The sequence below is a fragment of the Lissotriton helveticus genome, chromosome 3_1 (genome assembly GCF_964261635.1).
Source record: "Lissotriton helveticus chromosome 3_1, aLisHel1.1, whole genome shotgun sequence".
In the NCBI taxonomy this organism is placed as follows: Eukaryota; Metazoa; Chordata; class Amphibia; order Caudata; family Salamandridae; genus Lissotriton; species Lissotriton helveticus.
In genome coordinates this window covers 1,548,815,495-1,548,842,144 of record NC_136061.1, presented here as the reverse complement: position 1 = coordinate 1,548,842,144, position 26,650 = coordinate 1,548,815,495, and the positions used below count along the sequence as shown (strand labels likewise).

The following is a 26,650-nucleotide window of genomic DNA, read 5'->3' as shown; positions in this document are numbered from 1 at the left end:
TCGCCCTTGCAACAGAGTTCCTTGTCCGCAAAGATATAAATAAAGCCCTATGTTACTCCACAGACCTCATGAAGCGAGTAACCTCAGATAGCCTTTTGGCTGTGCCTTATTTGAAATATAAGTGATTTCAAAGAGAAACTTTGACTGTAATGGACAAAAACAGGGATTAAATCGTAAACCTTGTTGAATCTGTAATTTTGAGGGCTGTCATCCTTTTTAAAAAAAAAAATTTTTTACTTCAGGTATTCTTGCACTAGACACTACTGCAAGCGCACAGTGTCACATATATTGGTGGCCCCATCCAGCGCTGGGCAAAATTTCCCTCAAATGTTATTATTTCAGTCTTGTATATTGGAACAGTCCTCCTGGTCGACATATGTAGGGCATAAAGTACTACACTGTTGTGTAGTCTTGTTGATAATTACACATTATTAGTTTACACAGCACACCAAGTACATGCCCTTTGAACAAACAAGGAGATCAGAATGGTAATAAAAGCATTTAATGAAAGAGAACAAAAAATAACACAAAAATAAGAGGGGTTAAAAAAACGAACTATATAGATCATTTCAAAGTGGAAGTTTACTAAACTGTTAGAGCTATATCTTACTGAAACCTCTTGGGAACCATTCTTATAGACAGACATAAGGCACGTAACTTTTCAAGAACACATTGGCAGTTTCTTTTAATCTGCTTTTTTGTGACAAAAATGCAGAAGTGAATATTAGATGAGTGTTTCTGAGTTGATTAATTGAGATAGTGAAACATGGTATGATGATCTTCCTCTCCGATGGGCTCATACTCCTCTCTCTCTGTATCCTACTGTTTTCTAAAAGACAGTTGTCATGACCTCGCAAGACATATTTTGGGGCTCTCATAAGGTAATACCCAAGAGAATGAAGAGCTAGAACCGTCAAATTTGAGACTGCCCCAAACTACAGTGAAGCACAGTTCAACCACAGCATCACTTGTTGCTTACCTTGGTATATGTTAATGTTTCTTTCTGTGATATGGGCAGTACTTTATCTGAGTACAGAGGAAGACCTGTTCTGGTGAAGGAACCAGCTCTGCCGTTTGTCACACCCACAGTGCATCATGTACTTTGCTTTGAGGTTGGGACACTGTTTTGTACCAGATTGCTTTGCAGATCCTATTTTTTTGTTAATGGTTTGCTGTCACCAAGAGTCGAAATGGAGAATCTGGTGGGAGTCGTGTTTGTGTGCTATTTAGGTGATGAGGACATGTTTCCTTTTTCCAATTTGAATGTCTGCTTTGTCAGTGATAAGCAGAGGAATTAATTACAAGAACGAAATCAGATAGGAGACGTAGGTCTTGGCAAAAAGCAGCAAATCTCTCCTCCTCTAGATGCATCTTCCTGATGGACAGCAGTCACAATGTGTTTTGAGGCATACAGTGCACTTTCTGTTATAGAGCCTCTTCCTCTCTGCATCTCCCTTCTATGACACTACTTACCCAAAAGGTTCCTTGTTGACCCTCCAAGCCTCCTCAAGATGGTCCTTGTTTGATTTACATACTGTTTTTTGTACAATTCTTGTCCAAGTGGTAATAGGACTGTATATGAAAAGAAATGTGTTGCTGACTTCTTTCCTGATAGGCTGCAGGGCTGTCTGAGGAGCTGAATAGCGCTTCAGTATCTCTGTGAATGGAAGCATAGATGAGTTTCTCCTACTTGCAGACCATTGTTGTTGTCTCTTTCAGACACTGGAATCTTCAGGCGAATACTGTATGTCGTGTACACAGATTGTATCAGGCAATGCAGTGGACCTATGTACATGGTGAGTCTGCCTCTTCTAGTGGTGATCACAAGCAATCTACACAACACTGTCATTTCAACCTAGGTCTGATTGTGTGCTGGTACCAGAATTTACAGACTTTACCTTGCAACCTACTATATGAAACAGGTTTTGTATATGTTTGGGCTATCTGCTATAGAACTGTGTTATCTTGCCCATACCATAGGCAAATAATAATTTCACTGATATAACCTATGGTAACAACTGAAATTGCAACGTTTGTCAGCAAGCACTGCATAAATAAGCACATCAGACCAGATGTGCTAAACTTTTTTACAGTCACTAACCGCCTGGATCACTGCTTCCAACTGCAAACATTTCTTTCAATGTTTTAAAGTTATTTTAGAGTCCGTAAATTTAACACTTGTAAAATGGCTGTGTGCCTCCATACTTATTCTCTATTTAAAAGGGGCCTGCTGTAGGCGTCCCATTCAAATAGTGATTCGGTATGAGAGATGTCAGTGTTTTGCAACCAAAATCCGGTTGCAAATCATTGAAAAATGAGCGGCTTCCGACTTGGGGGGGGGGGGGGGGGTGTGTAAGGGGTTTGTAAAAGGGAAGAGGTCCCAAGTTAACCCTTCCACTTTAGGAATCTAAATAAAAACGTTGTTGTCACCTTCTCTTATATTTATAATGAGATGTTCTAAAAAAAGAAAAAGTGTACTTTATTAAAAGGTGATTACTGACATGGTGGTCTGTTGCCGATATGAGACCCCCGTTCCTGCGGTGCCCATGAGCCAGAGTGACTCGCAATTGGTGACTTACTTCATCAATGTTCATGAGGTAGGTTGGATTGGAACCCACTCTGATCCAGAATTTTACGTTCTGACCTATTAGTACATAGCTTTGTTCATAATTTTCTTCAATGGATGTGCAACAGACTGGTTGCTATTTTTGACCAGTGGTTTTCTCCCAGTTTTGTTTGTACATCATGGAAGTCACACAACTGAGTTTCAAACAGTGTATACAGCATTAGTCAGTTTTAGGAAATAGAACTAAGGAGAAGGCACTGACAGAGAGCATCTGAAAGAGACCAGTTACTGATAGATTCCTTACCTTAGAATATATCCCCAGGCGTCAGGCCGGATCCGGAAACTTTTTCTGCTTAGCAGTACCTCTGCGCACCAGTAGGTGGCGTCCTGCGACTCCACGTCCGTCATTGGCGTTGTAGGCGCTGAGATGACGTCACGGAGAGTACTTAGGCGCCACCCATGCGCGCTGATGTCAGTTCTTTCTTTTTCCGCGCCAAAAGCGCAGATCCGGATTGAGCACGTACCTTGGTCCTTTTTTTTTACCACTTTTTTGAGACATTTTGTCTCCTTTTCTTGTCTCCTGGATGCCCGTCTTTAAGCCTTGTGGGTCGTGCCACCGTAATATGTCAGTGGCGGACCCCCATGATGCCTGCCTCTACTGCCTGGAGCATGATCATGACTCCCGGGATTGTCAGGACTGCCGTGCCATGGACCAAAGGCGTTACGGGAGCGGCGCCAGAAGTTGCTGGAGGTCCAGCACTCCTCTCACCACTGCTCCGGGTCTAGGGGCCGTTCGCGGGACCGCTCGCGGGAGTCTTCACCTTCAGATTCCGGTAAGCGCCGCCATAAAAAGAAGTCGAAGAAGCACGTTCGCTCTCCGACGTCCCCCTGTCGCTCCACGGAGGCGGACGTGGGGCACAGGAGCTCCGCCCCTGCTGCTCCTCCGGAGCCTGGGAGTCTCGCGGCCTACCTGCTATACCCGGGTCTGTCGGCGACTCCCGAACAGTTGCAAGAGTTTCTTGCGCCCATGGACCGCCTGTTTAGGCCTCGGGCTCCCGCCGGCGCGCCTCCGGGCCCCGCGGTCCCTTGTCCAGATCTTGTTGGCCCGGCGGCACCGCCTCTGGCGCCAGCCCCGGAGCCACTGGATCCAGCGCCCTCGGCTCCGGCCCCGGCGCTACAAGGTGCAGCACCTCTGGCTCCGGCGCTGCTCTTGGCTCCGGCCCCAGCACTGCCCCTGGCTCTGCCACAGGCGCCGCACTGGGTGCCGTTTATCCCGCCCCTGCCCCGGTTCCTGGACCATTTCGTTGTGGCCTGGGATCCACTTTGGGATGCTTCTCCAGTGCGGCCCGGCTGGCGCCGCTACCGGTGCCGCTCCCTGCGCTGCTGACCCCCTCTCCAGCTTCGGCCCTGCCGCTGCTGCCGGCTCCTTCTACCCTGGACGAGGACTGGGACGGTTCCGAGGACCCCCTTGCGCGACAGTGTGACTCCGAGCAGGATTGGGTGGATGACCTTCAAGATGCGGGTGAACTTGATGTGTCTTCTGACCCGGGGTTTGCCTCACCTCTGCCTACTATGGAGGAAGGCGCTTCCTATACTATGGTGCTGCGTCGAGCCTTGGAGGCTCTCCATCTCGACCTCCCTACAGTGGCCCTTAAGACCAACCTCCTTTACGAAGGTGCTCCAGACAGCGTCTGCGTCGTCGGAGCCGCTGCTCCCTTTCAATGAGGCTCTTACCGACGTCCTCTTGGGTACTTGGTTGCGGCCGGCCTTGGGGGCACCGGTGGATAAGAACGCCGCTAGGCGTCATCACCCGGCGCCTGGTGATCTCGCCTTCTTGACCACTCACCCCACACCTGAGAGCCTGTTAATTCAGGCCTCGACATCGCAGAGTGCCTTTCCCTCTGCTCCGCCGGATAAGGACTCTTAAGAGGCTGGAACAATATGGCAAGAGGTTGTTCTCGGCCAGTTTGGGGTTGAGGTCGGTTAATACCGCCTACTTATTGGGCCGTTACTCCCACGCAGTGTGGGATTTGGTGGCAGAGGTTCTGCCTCAGTGCTCTGAGGAGGTCCAGGCTGTCCTTTCCCAAGCAATTGCGGAGGGCAAGGATGCGGCAAAGTTTGCCATCAGGTGTGATTTGGACACCGCTGATTTGTTGGGTAGGGCGATTTCCACGACACTGGCGTTGCGGGGCCATGCCTGGTTTCGTTCCACTGGGTTCTCACCCGATGTCCAGAGCTCACTCATGGACATGCCCTTTGATGACTCCCGTCTCTTTGGCGACAAGGCGGACAGTGCCCTGGAACGCTTTAAAGACTTGTGCGCCATGGCCAAGTCTTTGGGACTTTCCACAAAGGCCCCTGCCACGTCTGGGTTTCGTTTTTTTCGTGGCCAGGGTAAGAGCACCCAAGCACTCTCCTCCACTAAGCCTGTGCAGAACCAGCCGCAGCATGGCTTCGGCTGTGGCTTCCGCAGGGGCTTCCGCAGGGGCGGTTCTGGTAACCAGCGAGCGGGTCAGTCCACCTTCCCCCCCCCTGCTGCTTCCACCCCTAAGCCTTCCAGATCCAAGCTTCAAGGTGCACCCTATGCCGGTGGGTGGCAGGGTCCGACACCACCTCCACCACTGGCGCGAAATTACCTCAGACAAGTGGGTGCTGCAGATAATCTGCTACGGTTACTCGCACTCCTTTCTGTCCTCCCCTCCAGTCATGCCATCTCGGTACCACCGGCTGTCGGGGGATCATTTGGCTCTTCTCTGTCAGAAAGTCTCTGCGCTCCTGGCCAAGGGGGCCATCGAGCGAGTTCCCGGTCAGGAAGTAGGGAGTGGTTGTTATACCCACTACTTTGTGGTCCCCAAGAAGGACAAGGGGAGCCTGCGCCCCATCTTGGACTTCCGAGACGTCAATCGCCTCCTCCGGAAGGAGAAGTTCAAGATGCTGACTCTGGCTCATGCAGGTCCTGGCTGCCCTGGACCCTAGAGACTGGATGGTAGCGTTGGACTTACAGGACGCATATTTTCACATCCCTGTCCTCCCAGCCCACCGGCACTACCTGCGGTTCACGGTAAGCCAGGAGCATTTTCAGTTTGCTGTTCTCCCTTTAGGACTGCCCAGTGCCCCTCGGGTGTTCATGAAGGTGATGGCGGTGGTCGCAGCTCATCTGCGCAGGTCAGGGGTGTCAGTCTTCCCCTACCTCAACGACTGGCTGTTGAAGGCGGGCTCCCCCAGGCAGTCGTCACCCACCGCCAGGATACGGCCAACCTTCTGCAGTTGCTGGGGTTCTCCATCAGCGTCCTGAAGTCGCACCTGAGTCCCTCTAAGAAGCTCCCCTTCATCGGAGCGGTTCTGAATTCGACGCTGTTTTGGGTTTATCCTCCCGAGCAGCGAGTCCGGGATATTCACGCTATGATTCCGTTCTTTCAGCCTCTATTCCGGGTTTCAGTCAGGATGACCCTTCGGCTTCTGGGCCTGATGGCCTCCTGCACCCTGCTGGTGACACATGCAAGGTGGCGTATGCGGGCCCTGCAGTGGGACTGAAGTTCCGGTGGGCACAGCATCAGGTCAACCTATCCGATCACGTCCAGATCTCCGATGGCTCTGCACGACAGTTGCAGTGGTGGCTCACGAATCGCGATTGGGTCAGTGGCAGATCCCTCTCCCTTCCCCAATGGGAGCACACAGTGGTGACGGATGCGTCCCTCCTGGGATGGGGACGCCACATGGGAGAGGCGGAGATCAGAGGCCTCTGGTCTCCGGCGGAGTCCTGGCACCATATAAACCTTCTGGAGCTGCAAGCGATCCGGCTTGCACCGAAGGCATTCCTTCCCTCTGTCCGGGGCAGTGTATTGCAACAAACAGGGCGGGGTGGGATCCTGGACCCTATGTCAGGAGACTCTGCGCCTCTGGACATGGCTAGAACATTAAGGCATTACCTTGGTGGTTCAACACCTGGCAGGTTCTCTGAACGCCAGGGCGGACAAACTCAGCCGCCTGTGCTTGATGGATCACGATGGCGTCTGAACTCTGACGTGGCACAATGTCTCATTCAGCAGTGTGGAGAGCCTTGGTTAGATCTGTTCGCCAGTGAAGAGAACGCGCATTGTCATTAGTTCTGCGCGTTGGAATTTCCAAGGCGGCACTCGCTCGGAGACGCTTTTCGTCGCGAGTGGTGCTGCGGTCTATTGGACGTCTTTCCACCTATACCACTTCTGCCCAGAGTGCTGAAGAAGATCAGGCGCGACCGGACCCACGTCATTCATGTGGCTCCGGACTGGGCTCGAAGAGTATGGTATCCCGAGCTACTCAATATGAACATCGGGAGGATCTTCTGTCGCAGCAGCAGTGGACAGTCCTCCATCTGAACCTGTCCAGCCTCCACCTCCATGCGTGGAGATTGAGCGGCGGCAGTTGACACATTTCTATCTTCCTCCCAAAGTCTGTGATGTCATTCTGGCAGCCAGGCGTCCCTCCACCAAAACAGTATACGCCTGCAGGTGGAACAGATTTGTGGCATGGTGCACAACAAAGGTTGTGGATCCCCTTTCTGCCCCTCTTTTTGAGGTTCTTCTGTTCCTTCTCTCTTTGGCCCATCAGGGCTCTGCTCTGGGCACTATCAAGGGTTATCTTTCGGCCATCTCTGCCTTTCTACGGCTTCCAGATCAGCCTTCTCTTTTTAAGTCCCTGGTTGTTAACCTTTTCCTTGAAGGCATTACTCATACGTTTCCACCTGTACCTTTTCATAATGCCTCAGTGGGACTTAAATCTGGTCTTGACCTTTCTGATGTGCGCTCCCTTTGAGCCCTTCATAACTGTCCCATACGTCTTCACACTCTCAAGACGGCTTTCCTGGTAGCTATCACCTCTGCCAGAAGGGGTAAATGAGCTCCAGGCGCACTCTTCTAATCCTCCTTTCCTCTCTGTTCATCCGGAAAAGGTGGTTTTGAGGACCCGTCCTTCTTTTCTACCAAAGGTTGTCACGCCCTTCCACATGGAGCAGACCATCACTTTGCCCACCTTCTATCCTCCTCCTCCATCGTCTGGACCCAAAACGTGCGCTCGCATTCTATCTGCAGCGTACACAGCAGTTCCGGGTGGATGATCAGCTTTTTGTTGGTTACTTGGGCGCCAAAAAAAGTCGGGCTGTGCACAAGCGGACCATCTCCCCGTGGGTCATTTTGTGCATCAAAGCATGTTAATCCTTGGCCAAGAAGGAGCCTCCTCTGGGGCTGCATGCCCATTCAGCCAGGGCAACTGCAGCCACTACTGCCCTGGGATGCGGCGTTCCCTTGCAGGACATTTGTCAGGCAGCTATGTGGGCCTCGTTGCACACTTTAACCAAGCCCTTCTGCCTTGACAGTCAGGTCCGGAGAGACGGCTTCTTTGGCCGTTCTGTGCTCCGTGACTTTCTGGTGTAATCTTGTTTGCAGACCCACCACCGGGGTTGGTATTGCTGGGATATCTATTCTCAGGTAAGGAATCTATCACTAACGTGTCTCTTTCAGATGCACAAGTTACCTACTTGTGTAACAATATATCTGTAAGAGACATTAGTTTGTGATAGATCCCTTACCGCCCCTCCAATCCTGCCGTTCTGCGAACTGATTACTAGGGTTAAGGTCATCCCTTTCAGGGCCCCAGTTTTATGCACCAATTGTCAGTCTCTTGCATGGCTCTGCGTTTCGGCGCGGAATAGTTGTGTACAGAACTGACGTCAGCGCCCATGGGTGGCGCCTAAGTACTCTCCGTGACGTCATCTAGGCGCCTAAGACGCCAGTGACGGACGCGGAGCCGCAGGACACCACCTACTGGCGCGCAGAGGTACTGCTGAGCAGAAAAACTTTATGGATCCAGCCTGACGCCTGGGGATATATTCTAAGGTAAGGAATCTATCACTAACTAATGTCTCTTACAGATATATCGTTACACAAGTAAGTAACTAGTGCTTTAAGCTCATACTCACACACTGTCGTAAGAGAGCATTGTGATTTTAAAACTCCTGAATCGCCATTGCGTCTGCTCCAGATATCCTAATTTCTGTGATCTTTATCTCTTGCCTAAGCTTCTGTTTTCACAGCGTGCAAGAAAGCTTACGCTGCTTTTTAGGTTTTGCCTGGCGAAAAGATGCGCTCTGCGCATCTTTTTCGCGCAGGCGAAAACCTAATGAGAACTGTAGTGTGGGTTTGGGTCGGCCCTCGTCATTCATTGGCTGGCTCCATAAATGGAGCCTAGCCATTGGACGAGGGGCCTGTCCGTCAATGCCGGACCAGATTCGGGGGCGTTCCCGAGATTCTTTGGCTTTTGCCGACGTCACGCGACGTCAGCCGAAAGCCGGGAACGCCCCTGAATCTGGTCAGCACATCAGCGGGCTGAGCACGTCCACAGAGCTTCAACTTCCTTGGCAAATGAAAAGAGCCGTCAGCTGATTGCCTTTCACAAAAAAAATGCATCACAGTCGACCCTAGAAGACTGATTTTGAAAGGGTCGTCGTGACTAATCAAGGACGCACCCAGTGTGAAGCGATGACTCCAGATGTGTGGGTTTCTCAACCTCTGGGCGCCTTGAAGTTGATTCAACCAGCAGCAGATCAGAGCATTCATGAAAAGCTGTCCGCGAGCTCCGTCGGCGCCTGCAAAGATGCGGAGCCGACAGCTGGACGCCGACAGCTGGCCAGCTGTTGCAATACCCAGTCCAGCTCGCTGCTCCACCTGGAAACGACGAGGAATACAGCAGGGGGCTGATGCGCGCGCGAGCGCCGCCCTCTGACGCAGAGTTGTGTTCATACCCGCCCTGGTAGTGTACTTGGGCTGGGTACATATGGCGCGTGCACCCGGGTTCACCGGTTCACTTGCACGGAGTCGTTTTGTTGAAGCATCTTTTTGTGACGCAATGTGTTCGCATACCTTTGAGATGTTTTTACAGTAAATATCTTTGATCTGATTTTTTTTTGTAAAAAGCTATCAATTGACCACTTCTGATGTGCCAAGAATGTTGAGGCTCACACTTCCCCGGAAGGGGGGTTAGGGGGGGGTGGGGGTGCTTTGTTCTCTCACTGATCTGACCCGGTTGCTAGGGTCATAGGACTGCACCTTATAAATTAGTCCAGTCGTCCCCACGGAGCTTTCCTTGTGAGCATGGAACACATCCTCTCTCTTTATCTCCTTCGGTTCTATTTCTCATTTCTATCCCTCCACTTCTCTATTTTATGACGTTTTCTTTCACCCCTTGTTTCACTCTCAGCCTTTTCTTTTCTTCCCTTCTTGTTCTTTTTTCACAGTCTCCTCCTTTGTCACGCCATAATTTCTCTGTTCCCCGTTTTCTCATTCTAGCCTTTTTTCTTCCTTCCTCTGTTCTCTTTGTTTTCTTTCCCTCCCTTTCCTTTCTGCCTGCCTCATTTCCTTGCTCCAATTTGCACCTCCTTCCTTCCCGTCCTTTGTTCTTCACTTGTTGTATCCGTTTCTTCGAGCCGCTGTAGGGTTGCCTCTCTTGTCCCTTCTTCTTTTCACTCTTCTTGTCTCTTTTTTTCTTTCCTTGCATTCTTTTCTGTGCACATTTTCTTTATTTCTCCCTTCCTCTCCTCTTCATCTGTTCTTTCTTCTCCACCTCCCGTAACCTTAAGTTCCAGCCTGCCTCTCGCTTCTCTTCCCCTCTCTTCACTGACTTATTTATGTCCTTATGTTCCTGTCTCTCAACTCTTTCTTTCTACCCTTTCTCCTTCTAACCTGTCTTCTGCGCTCTCACCCTCCCTGTATCTTTCTCTCACTCACCTTCCTTCCCTCCCTTTTCCCTCACTCGTCAGTCCAGCCTGCCCTCTGTCCCCCCTTCCTGACCTCTCCTCCTCTCTGTATCTCTCTCTCCTTCCCTCCCTGCCCCTCTCCGGTTTATCCCACCTTCCTTTCTATCCTGTCCTCGCTCGGCTCCCCCACCCCTTCCCCGCACACTCGGATGATGTCATCATTAAACTGTCTATCCACAGGCTCCCGGCTTCCTCTGAACCCCCCTGAGAAGCCTTCTGGCCCTGGGCATGCTCTCGGTGAAGGCTGCAAGTTGCCAGGGTTACTGCAGACCAAACCTCAGCTTTTATTGGGGGTGGAGGTGGGGGGGGGGGGGGGGGGACCTGGGGGCGGAGTTAAGATATGCACTAAAGCGGAGGGCTGGAAATAGAGAGGTGAGAGAAGTGACTGGGGGCTGGGGGGTATAGCTGATCATCAAAAGGTTAAAGTGAGACACTGGCCGCGTTCACAGACCGCAGCAACAGACCCACCACAGACCGTATCGCCAGTGAAGGCACAGACCGCATCGAACAACGCACACAGACCGCATTCCCATTGGAACAAAGACCCCGCCTCGAAGAGGATACAGACCACCCCAGACGCGAGCCCAAAGGGCATATAAACACCCCCCCTACACAGGGGCGGCTGGTGACATTTGAAAGTGGTGGGGCGTAAACTAATTTGCATATTGCACCGCAGCGAGCGAGCCCGAACCACCTTGCATCCATCCATACATCATTCATTCATCCACCCATCCATCCATCCACCCACCCACCCATCCACCAATTCTGCATCCATCCTGCATCCATCATTCATTCATGCATCCATCCACCCACCCACCCATCCATCCACCCATCCATCATCCATTCCTGCATCCATTCCTGCATCCATTCATGCATCCACCCATCCATCCATCCTGCATCCATCATTCATTCATGCACCCATCCATCCACCATGCATCCATCCTGCATCCATCATTCATTCATCCACCCATCCTGCATCCATCATTCATTCATTCATGCATCCACCCATCCATTCATCCACACATCATTCATCCTGCATCCATTCATGTGTCCACCCATCCATCCACCCATCCTGCATCCATCATTCATTCATGCATCAACCCATCCATTCCTCCACCCATCATTCATCCATCATCCATCCATCCATCCACCCATCCTGCATCCATCATTCATTCATGCACCCATCCATCCACCCTGCATCCATCCTGCATCCATCATTCATTCATCTACCCATCCACCCATCCTGCATCCATCATTCATTCATGCATCCACCCATCCATTCATCCACCCATCATTCATCCTGCATCCATTCATGCATCCACCCATCCTGCATCCATCATTCATGTATTTTTATGACCATATAACTTGCACACAGCTTGTCAGTGTTTAATACCAGTCTCGAACCTTGTACTCCAGCACCAATGATACATGATTAATATTAATTGTTTTTAAAAACATGTATTTGTTCGACACCAATTTCACACCTTAGTCGGAACATCATTTTTATTTGTTTTTTAAAGTATCTATTTATTTACCACCAAAGTAAGTCATGTATACATTTTTATGGTTTGATAAGAGGCTCGAACCTGGTTTCCCAGCACCAAAGTCTGCCGTGCTATCCGTCAGGGGTTATGTAACCGGGCTATGTAGTGACCAGCCAATCCTGCACCAGGATTGGCTGGGGGGGCACCATGACTCCTCGCCCAGTCGCCCTGTGTAACCCCGGGGGCTGCGGCCCGCCCCCTGGTCCTCTCTCTAAGGGGGAATTCACAAGAAAACGATCTGCGCATGCGCGGGCATGTTTGTGCCCAAAAATACACTTGCGCAGCTGCAGCAGCCCGATCCTCCCCCCCCCCCCCCCTTCCCTTGCGCACTCCGGGAAGGTCGGGTGTCTCCCGGTTTCCCGGCCGGCAGATAGCGCGATTTTTTAAAATAATTGTGTTTGGCTTCTAGTGACGACGTAGTGGGTCCATGGGGCTTAGTGGGGCTTCGCCCCTACGCCCCAATGGCCGCACCGCGCCTGCCCCTACACCGCTGGTACACAGACGGGTCCACCTTTAGACAACAGACCACACCCACCTATCCTCTTCTGACCTCCATGCGGGCACAATGACCCCGAGTGGCTTCAGCAGAAGTAACCAACCGCATCTCTGGGCAGTACAGCTCAGACCAGATCCCTATCCATCCACACACCTGGCAGCCTTACTTCGGCCCATCCGTTAGGCAATGCTATACAGCCCAAGTCTTCAGCCCGGGTTGACATCTGAGAGAAGTCTTAGCAGTCCAGATGCAGTTCACCCAGTGCTCTGGGCCACCGGGAAATGATTCAATTTAAGTCAGAATACCTACAAAACTAAGAATTCAACAGCTGCCGTCGCAACTCTGTGCTTGATCACTGGAGGTGACGAGCGATACTGGGCACAAGTCAAAGGGTCTCCTACCTATACCAACTGACCAAGTTGCAAGCATACACCGCGATTCAGCCAACAACTGTCCAATTCAGTCTCTGGCCTGCACACACCTTTTGTGTTCCTCTGTACACCAGAACACCACCACCCAACCAAAACAAATCACACACGCTCTACCACATCACCACTATCTCAATTCACTTACCCAACGTAAGCCACACGACAGCCTCCTCGTTGAGCCACCACGTCACCCTCATCATGCTTGTGTATCCTCACAGCTCACCAACCTCACACATCATTCCTTCCACAATACCACTGACTCAGACTTATATGTGGCTATCACCCCCTCAGGAGTATCATTACACCTACAAACTCCAACGCTCAAGGTCTCTCAGTCCTGCATCTTTATATATCACATTACCAAGGTGCCTCTCATTCTGTCTAATGAACGCCAGATCTGCATGCAGCACTATAATGGCCAAATTGATTCCTGCGCTTGCATTAGGATGCCCTGTTTCTGTGCGATGCCAGATTTTTTTTATTGTGCTTTAATCGTGGGGCTGAGAGTCAGCTGAGCACAAGCATGTGTTCGTGTCAACTCTAGATTTAGTCAGAGCATGAAGGTCCGTTACGATAAGGGGGCTCTCAGTGTGTGGGGGGGCTCTCAGTGTGTGGGGGAGGCTCGCAGTGTGTGGGGGAGGCTCGCAGTGTGTGGAGAAGGCTCGCAGTGTGTGGAGGGAGCTCGCAGTGTGTGTGGGGGGCTCGCAGTGTGTGGGGGGCTCGCAGTGTGTGGGGGGCTCTCTGTAGGTGTTTGTGGGTGTCATTTGCGAAAGATAAAGCTAGTGGCATTGCAAATGACAATGCCATTTATTTATGTAAAAAAAAAAACATAAATAAAAATAATGTCTAGAGCATTGCCAATAGCTCAAACTTTAACAAAGGCAAAACCATTGCATTGTAAATGCTTGTTTCTTCTGATGTTTGTTAGCTCCACAGATATTTCTTTGACTAACTACTTTCATGTTTTCACTTTTTCCAGGACCGGATGGTGTTGCTTGTCATGGGAAACATAATAAACTGGTCTCTGTAAGTATGAATTGGTCACACAGTTTGGTAGCTACACATAGCAAGTATAATACAGCCCTCTAAATGCAAAATGTATCTTTTAAAGAATATTGATAGTCACCAAAAGCAAGCGGAGCCTGACCAGGTTGTGTTCCTAAAATTGTGAAAAAGTCAACCATTTTAAGGGAGAGGTTTACAGAATGCAACAGATGTTTCCTGATTAAGCGAACTTTGGTCAGAATGCAGAGGAATCAAAATGAGCAGTGTGTTGTGGGTTTTAGATGAACAGGTGAACCAAAACAGGTTTTCTTTGAAGATTCTACTTTTTCATTTGCAAAAAAACCCAACATGATATTTAGGTTTTGGAGAGAATCAGACAAAGTTTTTTTTAATTAAGATTAAGTTAGACCATCAGTGCATTACGTGACATTAATGTTAAAATTCAATGACTATTCACTCCCACAGATTTTGTGAGTAAACAGCGCTAGGCATCCGACTGGATCTGGCAATTTTTAAGTCACTTGTCACTGGTGCTTGGTGCTGGCCAGCAACATCCTCGCCTGTGTTTGAGGAGTTGCTGGAAATTATGTGGATCATGTACATAAGATCCATGCACCTCAGTGATGTCAGTTACGTTTTTTCCCTGACTCCACTGACCTGGGATCTGCAGCCGCTGGACAGTCTCTTACAGGTTGTTTTGATGTTTATTGTGCTGTTTTTGTAAACCTCTAAGAAATGACCCCTCCTATAGTATCAGGGTTTAAGTCCTGCTTGATCAGTCACTGATCCGTGTTTAAAGGATTCTCACAAGTAATGCTTATGCTATTTTGGGCCAGACCATGACACGAAGGCATGCTCCTTGGGTCAGTCAGTTTATCCCAAGGCCATATGTGAAAGAGTGGTGAAATTGAAGGTCACATCGACAAAGCGTCACTCACGGTCTCTCTCTAGAAGGACAATAACTTTCTGAAGGTCATGGTCCCATTTCATATCCTCCTCATAGCTCTCAAATATCAAAAGAAGAAGCACAGACCATTCTGCTTCGAGCTATGGAAAGAAGAAGGAGAAATGAATGGAGACATGTACGGCCTCCTGTTCGGAGCCAACTCTGGTTCTTGACCCCATACCTTTTCAAACAGACAGCTCAGAGATACAGGCCTTTAGAAATGCCATGCAGGCTATTTATGCTACAGCCACTGATGTACTTTCTCTGACCAAAGTCAACCATTTACCTCACTCCAGATGGTTCCAAGGTGGCGCTGTTGGTTTCGATCACAACCCACTTGATTTCATAGAGTTGATTTGGCGCTGTCCCCAGTCATGACGTTTAGCATGCTTCTTTTAGCCTAGTGACTCTTGGTTTGGTGCCACAACCACCTGCATCTGCACAGAAATCAATTCCTAAGACACCCATCATACATTGGTTGAAAGAGCCTAAGGCTAAATGCAAGGCACATCAGAAGCAGATGTAATTCCCTGATATTACGCCAGTGACTACAAAGCAATCTTTTCGGCTAATGGAAGAATTGTTTGTCTCGGACTCCAATTTAGTTCAAATTCTGCTGAGCGTAAATCATACTGAGGATAATTACAGTCAACAATGCAGTCTTCTTCCTCCTATAGATTTTATTTCTCACATACTAATGGACCTTCATGATCTTACTGTGCTTGGCACTTCACCAGATAATGAGATTCTGGATCTTTTTCCGCTGATCATGCTTAATTTTAAGAGGTGCTTCTAAGGGAAACGAAAACACTTTCCATTTCAGTGTATCTTGCTGAGATGAAGTAATTAGTATTAGCAAGACTTTCTCAGGTAAACAACCATTGGAAGGATTGATTCCATTTCATGAGGTGCTGATGGATCAGACAACCTTGAACAACATTTGCAGTATCAAGAACTGTTTTGGATATGTATAAGCTGGAATCTTTAGATCATTCATATCTCAGCACCAATCCTACACTGCATAGTATGGGGGTTCAGGCAAGTTCTGCCTCTGTTAAAGAAGCTACAAGTCCATATATTTCTCTGAATAGTGTCCAAGCATCTGGACCAATTGGGAAGGAAGATGTTCACTTCTGTAGGTGCTCCCCTTAAATGCAAAAACAACAAGGTGATGGATGGAGTACCTGAATTAATCTCAGTCACTGGCAATCGCTCAAGGCCGAATCCCAGTCCACAATTGTTTGCCCACTATTCCACCTCAGTTTGGACCCATCCACATAGAAATCAATCTTAATCCTGTTCCTCATCGGAACAGTCCAGCACAAACTGCCATGCCGGGTCCTCCCTGAACTGAAACACAAGCAACTTAGGACTGGTTTCACCCCTTTTTTGGGGTCTTACTTCCAGTGGCACAGTGAGCCCAGGACATACTTCATTCCCATACACTCAATTAAAACACTTCCTCTTCCACAAGGCCTTGCTCAGAGGCTCAGTCACCTTTTTGGCTTGGATTCTGATCAGTCTGATGATGACGATGATTTACCACCACAGCATGATGATGAGATCTTTATGGACATGCTGGAGGCCAGTAGACTGGATATCTCCCCTGACATAGGGTTATTTTCACCCTTTGGGCCTCCAAAGCAGGAGAGTGCTTCTTTTGACATGATGATTAGACATGCAGGTGAGGTCCTAGACCTACATCTGCCTTCAGTTTAAGTCAAAACAAATGTCCTCACTGAGGGTTTGCACCCTGGGCCAGTCTTTTCCTAGCCCTTGCTTCTGTTTCTTTAAGCTCGTTCTGGAGGTAGATGTTCTCTTCTGACAGAATCCAAATCTTTCCTGGAGCTGTCACAAGCTTTTTCCACAAATTAAGCATAAATGGCAAAATGGAAAAGATTCTGAAACTGTTGCACCAAGAGAATCTCCATCCCTTTCACTCTTCTCCGGAGAAACTAATGCCATATCTCCTCCGCTTGTCAAAGTCTGGTCTAGCACACTCCTCCACCAAAGGGCACTTAGCAACAATTTCCACATTTCTCATAAAGTCTGGGGAAATATCTCTTTGGTTCACTAGACTGGTAAAGGAATTCATGAAAGGTTTTTTCTGGGTTTGCCCACCTGTTGAACCTCCTTCAGTTTCCTGGAAGTTTCTATCTCAGCTTATGAGGCCACCTTTCGTGTACATCCATGAAGCTGATATCAAATATGTCTTGTGGAAGACTGCACTGTTGTTGGCTCTCACATCGGCCAGAAGAATTAGTGAGATTCATGCTTTTACAGTAACTGAGCCTTTTTGTGCAATTCAAAGAGGATAAAGTGCTGTTAAGAACGAACCTGAAATTCATCCCTAAGGTTTCCACTTATTTCCATTTGAATGAGGCAATGTTTTTAGTACCATACTTCAAGAACCCATCGTCTGCTGCAGAGAGAGCTCTCCACTCTGTGGATGTTAAGCCTTGCTCACTGCTTAAAATTCTATCTTCACAGGCCAAAACTCTTCAGAATAACTGATCAGCTTCTCACCTCTTTCACACCTCTCAGAAAAGCCTATGCACTCTCAAAAAGCAGTATTGCGCACTGGGAATCGTCAGCAATAGTTTTTTGCCATGAAAAAACAGGAAAACACCCGTCCATAGGGACTGTGGCAAACTCGACAAGAAAGATAGCTACATCCAGAGCCTTGTTTGCTCGAGTGTCTCTTTCAGACATCTGCAGGGCAACTACGTGGTTGAATGCCCATACTTTCACCAAACACTAATGTTCGTACTCCGCATGGAAAGGAGATACTGCTGGCGGTATTACGACAACTTTTTCATTAAGGTACATCTTATGTACTATTTTCTTGTATTATCAAATGTTTTCTAACAATGTCTTATGTTAATTATCTGTATTCTCATTGAGTTACATATGATAATAGTATGTTATATCACTTGGTGATTTAATTTTTCATGCATACCTGCGGGGCAGTGTCTTCACCTAACCTGCCATTTGTTAGTATTACTGCTAGCTACTCCGGTTCAAGCATGTGAATCGAAGACCGGTTCAATACTGGAGAAAAAACAAGTTACTTACCTGTACACTGGTTCTCCACTATTGAAATCTTTCATAGATTCACAAGTGGCCCGCCCATCTCCCCGTTTAGGCTTGCCCCTGGTATATGCAGGGGAGAAGTGGTCTTGGGTCAAACCTCTGATTGGCTATAATTTAGATCTATTAACATGATGTGAACTTGTTTACCATTTCACCTCCTTTCTCTATTTTACCTAATGGACTTTGTTTAAAGTACTGTGGGGCTCCCAACATGACGACGGGGAAGATTCAAGCATCTGAATCTATGAAAGATATCAATACTGGAGAACCACAGGTGGACAGGTAAGTAACTTGTTTTTTATGCCCATTGGAATTCTCTGGATGCTCTCTCTAGGAGACTCATTTGGCTAGAGTGGAGTCTTTCTACACTGCCACTCCTGTCCCGATGTCTGAAGAAGTTTAGGAGTGATTTGGGCTCAAGTTATCCTAGTGGCTCTGAGTTGGGATGGGCGATTTTGGTATTCCCTTCTGGTGAAGTATCAACATTACTGGCATTTTGCAAATCCAAGTAATCTCTAACTAAATGTTGGCATAGGTATTGTGAGGTGGCAGGATGAGCTAAACTTCACCCATCTCTGTACAGCCATAATCTCTATACTGCATAGCCATGGGCTCTAAATTCGAACTGAAAGTCTCCTTAAAGCGGGGAGTGCCTATGAACCCTGTGGAGAGACTTGTGTAGTGGGTCATTGTAACAGTTTCCACTAACCTTCTCTTTTGTCACATTTATAATGGTTTGTCCAGTATGCTCATTCCCACACCAGAGTCTGCTCCATGTCCGCATTGTTATCAGATTCTAGATCAGTGTCGTAGAAGAGCCTGAACGGGGACAGAATCTTAGCCATTTTTTACATCACGTTCGCCATCAGGACCTGAATCTGTGGAGGCCCAACATAGATAACAGAGTTGCCGGAGTTGCAAAAACAGCAACCTGTCTCCACACACACCTCTCCAGGTAATGTTGTGGCGCTGACCTGAACAGATGCAGCATAACTACTGGAACATCTGGACCAGTCTCAACTTTTGGATCATTGTCTAGGAAGAGTCTTGGCTCATAGAATTACATTGGTTCTCCAAACATTTCCGACAACTGGACCGCTCCCATCAAGGAGGAACAAACCTTCTCTTTCCTAGGGCCTCTTTTGGCCTCTTGTGGGAAGATCTTAGGAGAGCGTTCCATGAAAGGCGAATTACATTTGGGAGAAAAGTCTGCTTTGGGCCTTGGACAAAAATGACTTGGCCTCCTGATCCCCCCCATGGCCTTTGGTTGCAGGAAAACGCAGGCCACTGCTGCTTCATGTCCCAACTCCATAAAGCACATATTGGGTATCCCAAAGGGACGTATTTCTGCAACACTACCTGCAATTTAGTCTTTGAGAATACATTGTGAAGAAGCTTGATGTTGCTGCTGTTGAACAGCAGAATAATTTGTTGGTGAGACCTGAAGAGAGCTACAGAGCGCATCAATGAGGCATGGAAAAATAGGGATGCATGCAAGTGCTTCAGTTGGTGCCTAATATGCCGTGGTGATGGAAATGGAACCGCGGCTGTAAACCTGTGGTGCCTTCTGGCCGCACCGAATCATTTCTGGGAAAATGTTTTCTTGACCAGTCTGTATTCTGAAAGAAGTATTAATAATGTGAGGACTCTGCAGGAAGATATATCCTTTAGAAAATCTGCCTCCGAGTTTTTCTTTCACATACTATGCCTGATTTTGATGATATTATCACAACACAGGGGTCCTGAGCAAAATGACAATTGCAAATAAATGTAGTATAGGACACAATGGTAACTATACAAAAATCCTGTCCAGCCGGACCAGGGATTTATTTTAATAAGGTAATGAAATTAAATACAAGTAGGTAGTTGAAAGTGAGGCACACTCCTGTGCCGTACTTGTGAGAGGGAGAGAAATAAAAGAATTGAAAGAAGAGGGGGTAAAAGTATACAGGCAAAAGAAAAGAGCAACCTGGACACTTATTGTATCAATGTAGAAAGTGTTCTCCAGCATAGACTATACATAATGGTACATATTAGTTACATGTATGTCTATTTATACAAGTCGACGGCGTTTCGATCCATTGCTCAATTTAAAGGATCATCATCAGGACTAAAACAGTTAAAATTTTGCCTGGTTAATTACAGTACGCCTGTGGAAAGAGTAGGAGACAGGAAATAAAAACCAGATCTTGCGAGAACTGTCAGCATTTTTACATTTTACATTTTCGGAAGCGCAGTGCATCTGGTGGAATAAGACAACCACGGGGTGCGAAAGTGAACTCACGTTGTGACTGTGAAGGGCCATTGCGCATAGTGAATGGGCAGGCATAGCGTGTGCTTATTGTGAAACAACTCAGAGCTCAGTGGTGTCAGAGTGTCTATCCGATACACATGACGATGTAAAAAGGAGTTTTCGATACCGTGTGTGAGGAGGAATACCATGCATAAGGAATTATAGCGGTCACGGCATTGATGAATAAGGCGAAGAATGGCAACTGGAAAGTGACCTAATAACATGCAGCAAGGCGGGTGTGAGGAATTTTTCATTCGGCGGTAGTGTGAGCTTACCTCGGTTGCGAGGGTACTAATTATATAGTTTACATGCGGTGCTTGAATAATCGTTAAAACAGGATGGAGAAGCCGGTAATGCTGGGGGGGAGAAAGAGTAAAAGGTCTTAGGGCCGGGAATTAAGTAAACTAAGGGCTGACCATGGCCGAAGGTATTGTGGCTTACCGGTGTTTGCCGCTCGATAGCGCGCCAAGTAGTTAAATTTCGATACGATTTTCCCTCTGTTCAGGCGGTCTTACAGTATGAAGATCCTCTACGAAAAAAAACGAGCGGGATTGTTAAAGCACTGGATAGCTGGGATTAGTGCACAGGAACCTCGGGGGTTCAGAAGCTTACCGCTTAGCTGCAATTAGTCAGCAGGGACGGCGAGGTGGCTGGAGGTAGTCCGAATGCTCGAATGATTTTGATGATATTCCTTGATTATTCCCTGTTCGGATGGGGTGTGCTTGTGGACCCAGGAAGAGACCAATATCAGATCATCCTAGAATTTCTGGTGATAATGCTTTGCAATTATCAGTCTAAACAAACATGGTGTTGCGTCTCTTCCTTTGTGTGTAGTAGCCACAAATCTTTGTCATTGGGCATTCAACAGACAAATTACGCTGTCATCAACTCATCTAGCTGGTGAGAGTGAATCAGGTGGCCGATCTCTTGAGTTGCCCCCAAACCACAAATCTAAACTTTATTGAGAAGTTCGGGATCAGATTTTAGACCATTGGTGTCTTCCTCTAGTAGGCATTTTCATGAGGGCTGAAAAGTACTAACTTTTTTGTTGCAGACAAATGCATCTGGAGGGATTCTTGTTACAAGTCTGTTTTATTTTGAAACAAAGCCCCCGGAGGGGCACAAATACACAGCGTTAAGCCCACAACCTCTTATCCGAGGCCGGCCGCGAAGAGTGCGCAACAGTATTCGTTAAGTCAGAGTAATGAACACAGCGCCGTGCCTACAACCCCGAGGGGCCGGCCGCGTGGCTAAGAAAAAGCTGTTGAAGGTGTCCAGCGCTAGGAAAACCCCAATCACAGGTCAGGGGGAGAAGATAAGAGAGCAACAAGCCCAATAATTACTAAGGGCCCAACAGGGGTCCAGAAGAACATGAGAGATCGACAGAAGAGCGAGAGAAGCGGAAAGCGAGAAGGAAGAAAGGCAGAGACAGAGAGTAGACGGGTAAGACGCTAGTAGGGGCGGCAGGCAGGTCTGCGGTCGGGGAGCAGCATTAGGTAGCAGGGGCATGCCTCCGGAGCTCAACTAGTACAGGAGTCTCCTACGGGAGCAACCTAGTAGGGTCAGTAGGGACAATGGCATCCTCAAAGAGATGTAGGGTCCTGAGTCTAGTGGGCATGTATCGTGCATGCTCTGTAGAACACATATAGCGCACCAGGGGCTTCCAAACTGTTTCGAAGCGGGTGGGGCGCATCTGGAGTCGCGCCGTTAGGAGCTCCATTGTCAGGACGTGCCACAGCCGCACAAACCAGGAAGCTATTGGAGGAGCGTCAGTTTTCTTCCAATACAAGGCTATGAGTTGCTTGGCCGCACCGAGCATCTGTAGTGCTACACTCCAGTCGCCACGGGTTAGGGCCTTAAGATTTGCTGGCCTAATACCCAACAGGATCGTACCTATGGCTTCAGGCAAAGGGAATCCCAGCACCCCCCTGATGTGGCTAAGTACCTCCTTCCAGAAGACGGTGAGGAGCGGACACGCCCACCATATGTGCACAAAATCCCCCATCGCAGCCCGACACCTCCAGCACAGCGGCGAAGCATTGGGGAACATCTTATGGAGTCGCAGGGGAGTGTAATACCATTGAGTTAAAAGTTTATAGGCATTTTCTCGTTGCGGGATGCTCCGATACACTTTAGGGATATCTCTCCACACCGCCTCCCATTGTGAAGGCGTAATATCCGCATCGACCGCCTTCTGCCATTGACGCTGATACGGATGAGTTTGAAGGAGGGTTGGGTGTTGTAGGATGCGGTAGATCTGGGAGACCAACCGTTTCAAGCCCCCTAGGGTGCGTGCCAAGCGCTCGAAGGGGGTGAAGGCGCGCGTAGCAGCCCAGTACACAGAATCACCAGAGGCCCAGTGTCGCAGTTGGACGTATTGTAGCCACGCAGCAGGCTGCAGGTGAAACTCCTCGCAACAGTGGTCGAATGACTTAAAGGAGCCCCCATCAAACAGGTCACAAAGCACCCTACAGTCCCCCTGCACCCAGTTCTCAAAAGCCCGGGTTCGATGGGCCGGCGGGAAGTGAGGGTTTGCTGCAATGGGGGTATGCGGGGACGGGAACGTTGTTAGACCCCTAGAAACAGCGACGGCATCCCAAATGTCCAGCACCGTTTTCGTAGGCACTGCAAGGTACGCACTTCTGGAGCGGGCCGCCCGATGAAGCCATGGTAGGTCCCAAATGGTGCGTCCCGTCACCGCCCTGTCCATGTGCAGCCATCCTTTTTCACTCTCGCGCACTCCCCATTCTATTACAAATCGGAGGTGCGCAGCCCAGTAATAGTGGACCAAGTGAGGACAGGCTAGCCCCCCCCTATCGCGTGGGGCCATTAGAATTTTCTGGGAGAAACGGGGGCGCTTACCACCCCAGATAAAGGAGATGAGGTCGCGCTGCAAGCTCCGTATGCAGTGCAGCGGGATGGGAGTGGGGAGGCATTGGAATACGTATAGAAATTTGGGGAGGATCGACATTTTGACTGCGTGGAGGCGGCCTAACCAGGACAGCATTAGGGGTTTCCACCGCCGCAACTCTTCCAAAACCTCCTTCCGGCAAGCCCGCCAATTAACAGAGCTCCAGTCTTCAAGGGAGGGGGTCAAGGTGAGACCCAGGCACCTAATGTGTCGCTCGGCCCACTGATAGGGCACGACCTCTCTCAGGGCAGGGAGCTCGCCCGACGGTATGGTAAGGTTCAGGGCCCAGGACTTGTCATGGTTAATCTTGAGACCGGAGGCTCTTTCAAAGAGGCAAAGCGCTCTATGGACTGCCGGTAGGGAGTCCCGCGGGCGCGTGAGAGTAAGAATCAGGTAGTCCGCGAACAGCGCCACCTTGTTGTCCCGCCCTCCGTGCACTATCCCGTGTATGTCCGGATCTCGCCGTATGAGCTCCGCGAGGGGCTCCACTGCAAGAGCAAATAGGAGGGGCGAAAGGGGACACCCCTGTCTAGTGCCCCTGTGAATCGCTAGGGCCGGTGTTAGGTCCCCATTGATTCGAAGCCGAGCATGGGGCCCTATGTACGGAGCCATAGTTCTAGCAATCATCTTTGGACCCAGCCCGAGTTTGCGAAGCACCGCTCTGAGGAAGACCCAATCCACCCGATCAAACGCCTTCTCTGCATCCAGGGAGAGAAGGCAGGCCGGAATTTTCCAATGTCGCACCTTCCCCACAAGATGCGCAAGCCTGCGTACGTTGTCTGCCCCTTGGCGGTCGTGAATAAATCCAACCTGGTCGGGGTCCACAAGCCACTGCATGTACGGGTCTAGGCGTTGGGCGAGAAGCTTAGTGTATATTTTGAGATCTGTATTAAGCAGGGCAATAGGGCGGTAGGACGCACACAGACCAGGGTCCTTTCCAGGCTTCGGTATGAGCGCAATCTCTGCCATGCCCATGTCACGAGAGGGGCCCAGCTCCTCCGAGAAGGAATTGAACAGCCTGAGGAGGTGAGGCCGAAGCTGGACCTGAAATGTGCGATAGAAAGACAGCGGCAAGCCATCCGGACCCGGCGTTTTCCCCAGAGGCAGGTTCTGGATCGCCGTCGTGATCTCATCCTCCGAGATGAGACGCTCGAGCTCCGTCGCATCCACAGCCGATAGTGTCAGCCCCTCATAGTCGTCCAGGACGACTGCTATCGCATCCGTCGACACAGGGTCGCTCCTGTACAAGGTTGTATAATAACCCAGAAATGCAGTCTGCTTGGAGGTCTCCGAGACCACCGTTGATCCGTCCGGCAGTTGGACACTAGTGATGTGGGCCTTAGCAGCGCGTGCTCTCAGCCTTCCCGCCAACAGTCGACCCACTTTATCGCCTCCCTCAAAGTACTTTTGCTTCAAGGCCAACAGGGCACCTTCCGCCTTGTTGGTGCGCAGCAGTCGTATCTGCCCTCTAAGTGTGGCCAGTCTCCTTCTAGTCTCTCGAGTCGACCGCTCCCGATCCTGCATCTCAGCTTTCTTGATATCCGCAGCCAACTCAGGCTCCAGTTTGCAGGCGTCTTGCCTGCGTGCGATCGCCAGGGAGGTGATATGCCCCCGGATCGTGGCCTTGAAAGCATCCCAAACCACCGGGAATGGCACTTCCGGGGTATCATTAGAAGCAAAGTAGGTTTCTATGGCTTCTCGGATGCTATCCACATCGTCCGCGTCTCGAAGGATACTCGGTGGGAAGGACCATCGTACGGCTCTCGCGGGACGCGCCGCCGGGTCCTGGAGACACATCTCAACGTGAGCATGGTCCGACAGAGAAATATCCGAGATGGAGGCACCTAGCGTGTCGCGGAGCAGCCCCAGCGACACGAAGAGGAAGTCTATACGAGAGTAAGACCTGTGGGAGTGCGAGTAGAAGGAGTAGTCCCTAAGGTCCGGGTTGTGATAGCGCCACACATCGAATAATCCTAGATCCACAATCTGTTTGCGCAGGGCAGATGACATCACCCCGGAGGCGTTAGAGGTAGCACCGCATCGGTCAAGATCCGAGTCCCACACCAGGTTGAAGTCCCCCCCAATATCGTGTGCTGATCTCCACAGGGTACCTGCTCCCTCAAGAGTGTTTGGAGATAGCGGTCTTGTAGCTGGTTAGGAGCGTACACATTGCATAAGGTGAATTTACGTCTTCCCGCGCATACCGTAACCTTGAGAAAGCGCCCATCCCCACTCTTAAAGGGCCGGGAGTCTCCCCGCCTGAAGCCAGTTCTACATATTATGGCCACCCCCGCAGTTTTGGTGTCCGCTGCTGCCCAGAACTGAAGAGGGTATTTGGGGTGAGCCATGCGGTGCGTATCCCCCTGCAGTAAATGGGTTTCCTGGAGATAAATGATGTTGGGGTCTTGGTGGAGAAGATATCGCCAAACCTGCTTACACTTATTAGGAGAATTCAGGCCCTTGACATTGAGTGATATAACCTTCAGGGTACTAGGTATAGTCGCAGCCATAGCAAACGTCAAACCGGGGCCACCTATACACCCTGTTCCCACCAGCACAGAAGAAGGGGACCAAAGGAAGATGCCAAAGATCCCGCTCCCACCACCCAGACAACGGTCGCCACCCCAGCCCCGCCCCACCACCCGCCAGACCAGACGATAGGAACAGAGGGGAAGGCCAGGGAGAGGAAAGCAAAGAAGAGAAGGAAAAACGGAAGAAAAAGAGAGAGAAAACAGCCAGAGGCCAAAAACGCCCCAGACATATCAAGAACAGAAGAGGCCAACAGGGCCATATCGGGCTACCCCAGTCACAGGGCATCCTCTACCCGAGGGTTTGGACGCACACAGGAATGTCACTCCCTATGGGGTAGTAGAGGGGACACCCACAGGCAGAAGAAAAGACCTCGGCCCCGGCATCCCTGCCGCTCGAACCAGGATCAAGGGCATCATCTGGCTAAGCAGAGCAGTAGGGCAGGTCAATCGGTATCGCACTGCCCTCGGAGGCAGACCAAGCCATGGAAAACTAACATAGCCCTACTGGGACCTGGTCCATCCCGCAAGCAGCTCTAGGGGGGCCCACACGTTGGAGTCAGGAGCAGGGAAATCGTCAGACGCAGATCAGGGCGAGGCGCCATGGGAGCGTGTGTCGCCCATGACTCAAGGGAACCGGGATCCGGCTGGCTAACTCAGCTAGGTGCAAGAGTCCAGGCATCCACTAGGGCGTCGGCAGATGGAACCTGCCAGGACAGCTTCCCGAATCGAAGATCAGCGGCGCTTCCCAGAGCGCCGGAAGGGGACATCAGAAAGGATGTGGCAACACGACCCGGATTATGGAGTGGGCGGAAGAGAGGTCTGGCCATCCCGATCTTTCTCTAGGGAGCGGATGTGCGCAATGATGTCCTGCTTGGCCTGTGACGCGGTCTTCTCATCCACTGGGGGGGAGCGGCGGTGTCGCCGAACCCGGGTCCAGTCCGGGCGGGCAGGTGCCCTCTCCTTATGCTGGGATCTTGAGGGGCTGTGGGCCGGCGACTCCGGCATCTTAAGAAGTTGCGCCGCCTCTCGGTAGGATCGAAGGACTCTG

General features: G+C 49.9%; 1 protein-coding gene across 4 annotated transcripts in view; it reads left to right on the top strand.

Annotated features, from left to right (window-relative positions):
- Positions 1-26,650, top strand: part of SIDT2 (SID1 transmembrane family member 2) — a 224,939-nt gene that overhangs the window by 160,716 nt on the left and 37,573 nt on the right. For all 4 annotated transcript variants that reach the window (XM_078682294.1, XM_078682293.1, XM_078682297.1 and 1 more), the window contains 2 exons: positions 1,720-1,796; positions 13,803-13,849. In XM_078682294.1, coding sequence (XP_078538420.1) covers positions 1,720-1,796; positions 13,803-13,849 — 124 coding nt within the window. The remainder of the gene's footprint in view (positions 1-1,719; positions 1,797-13,802; positions 13,850-26,650) is intronic.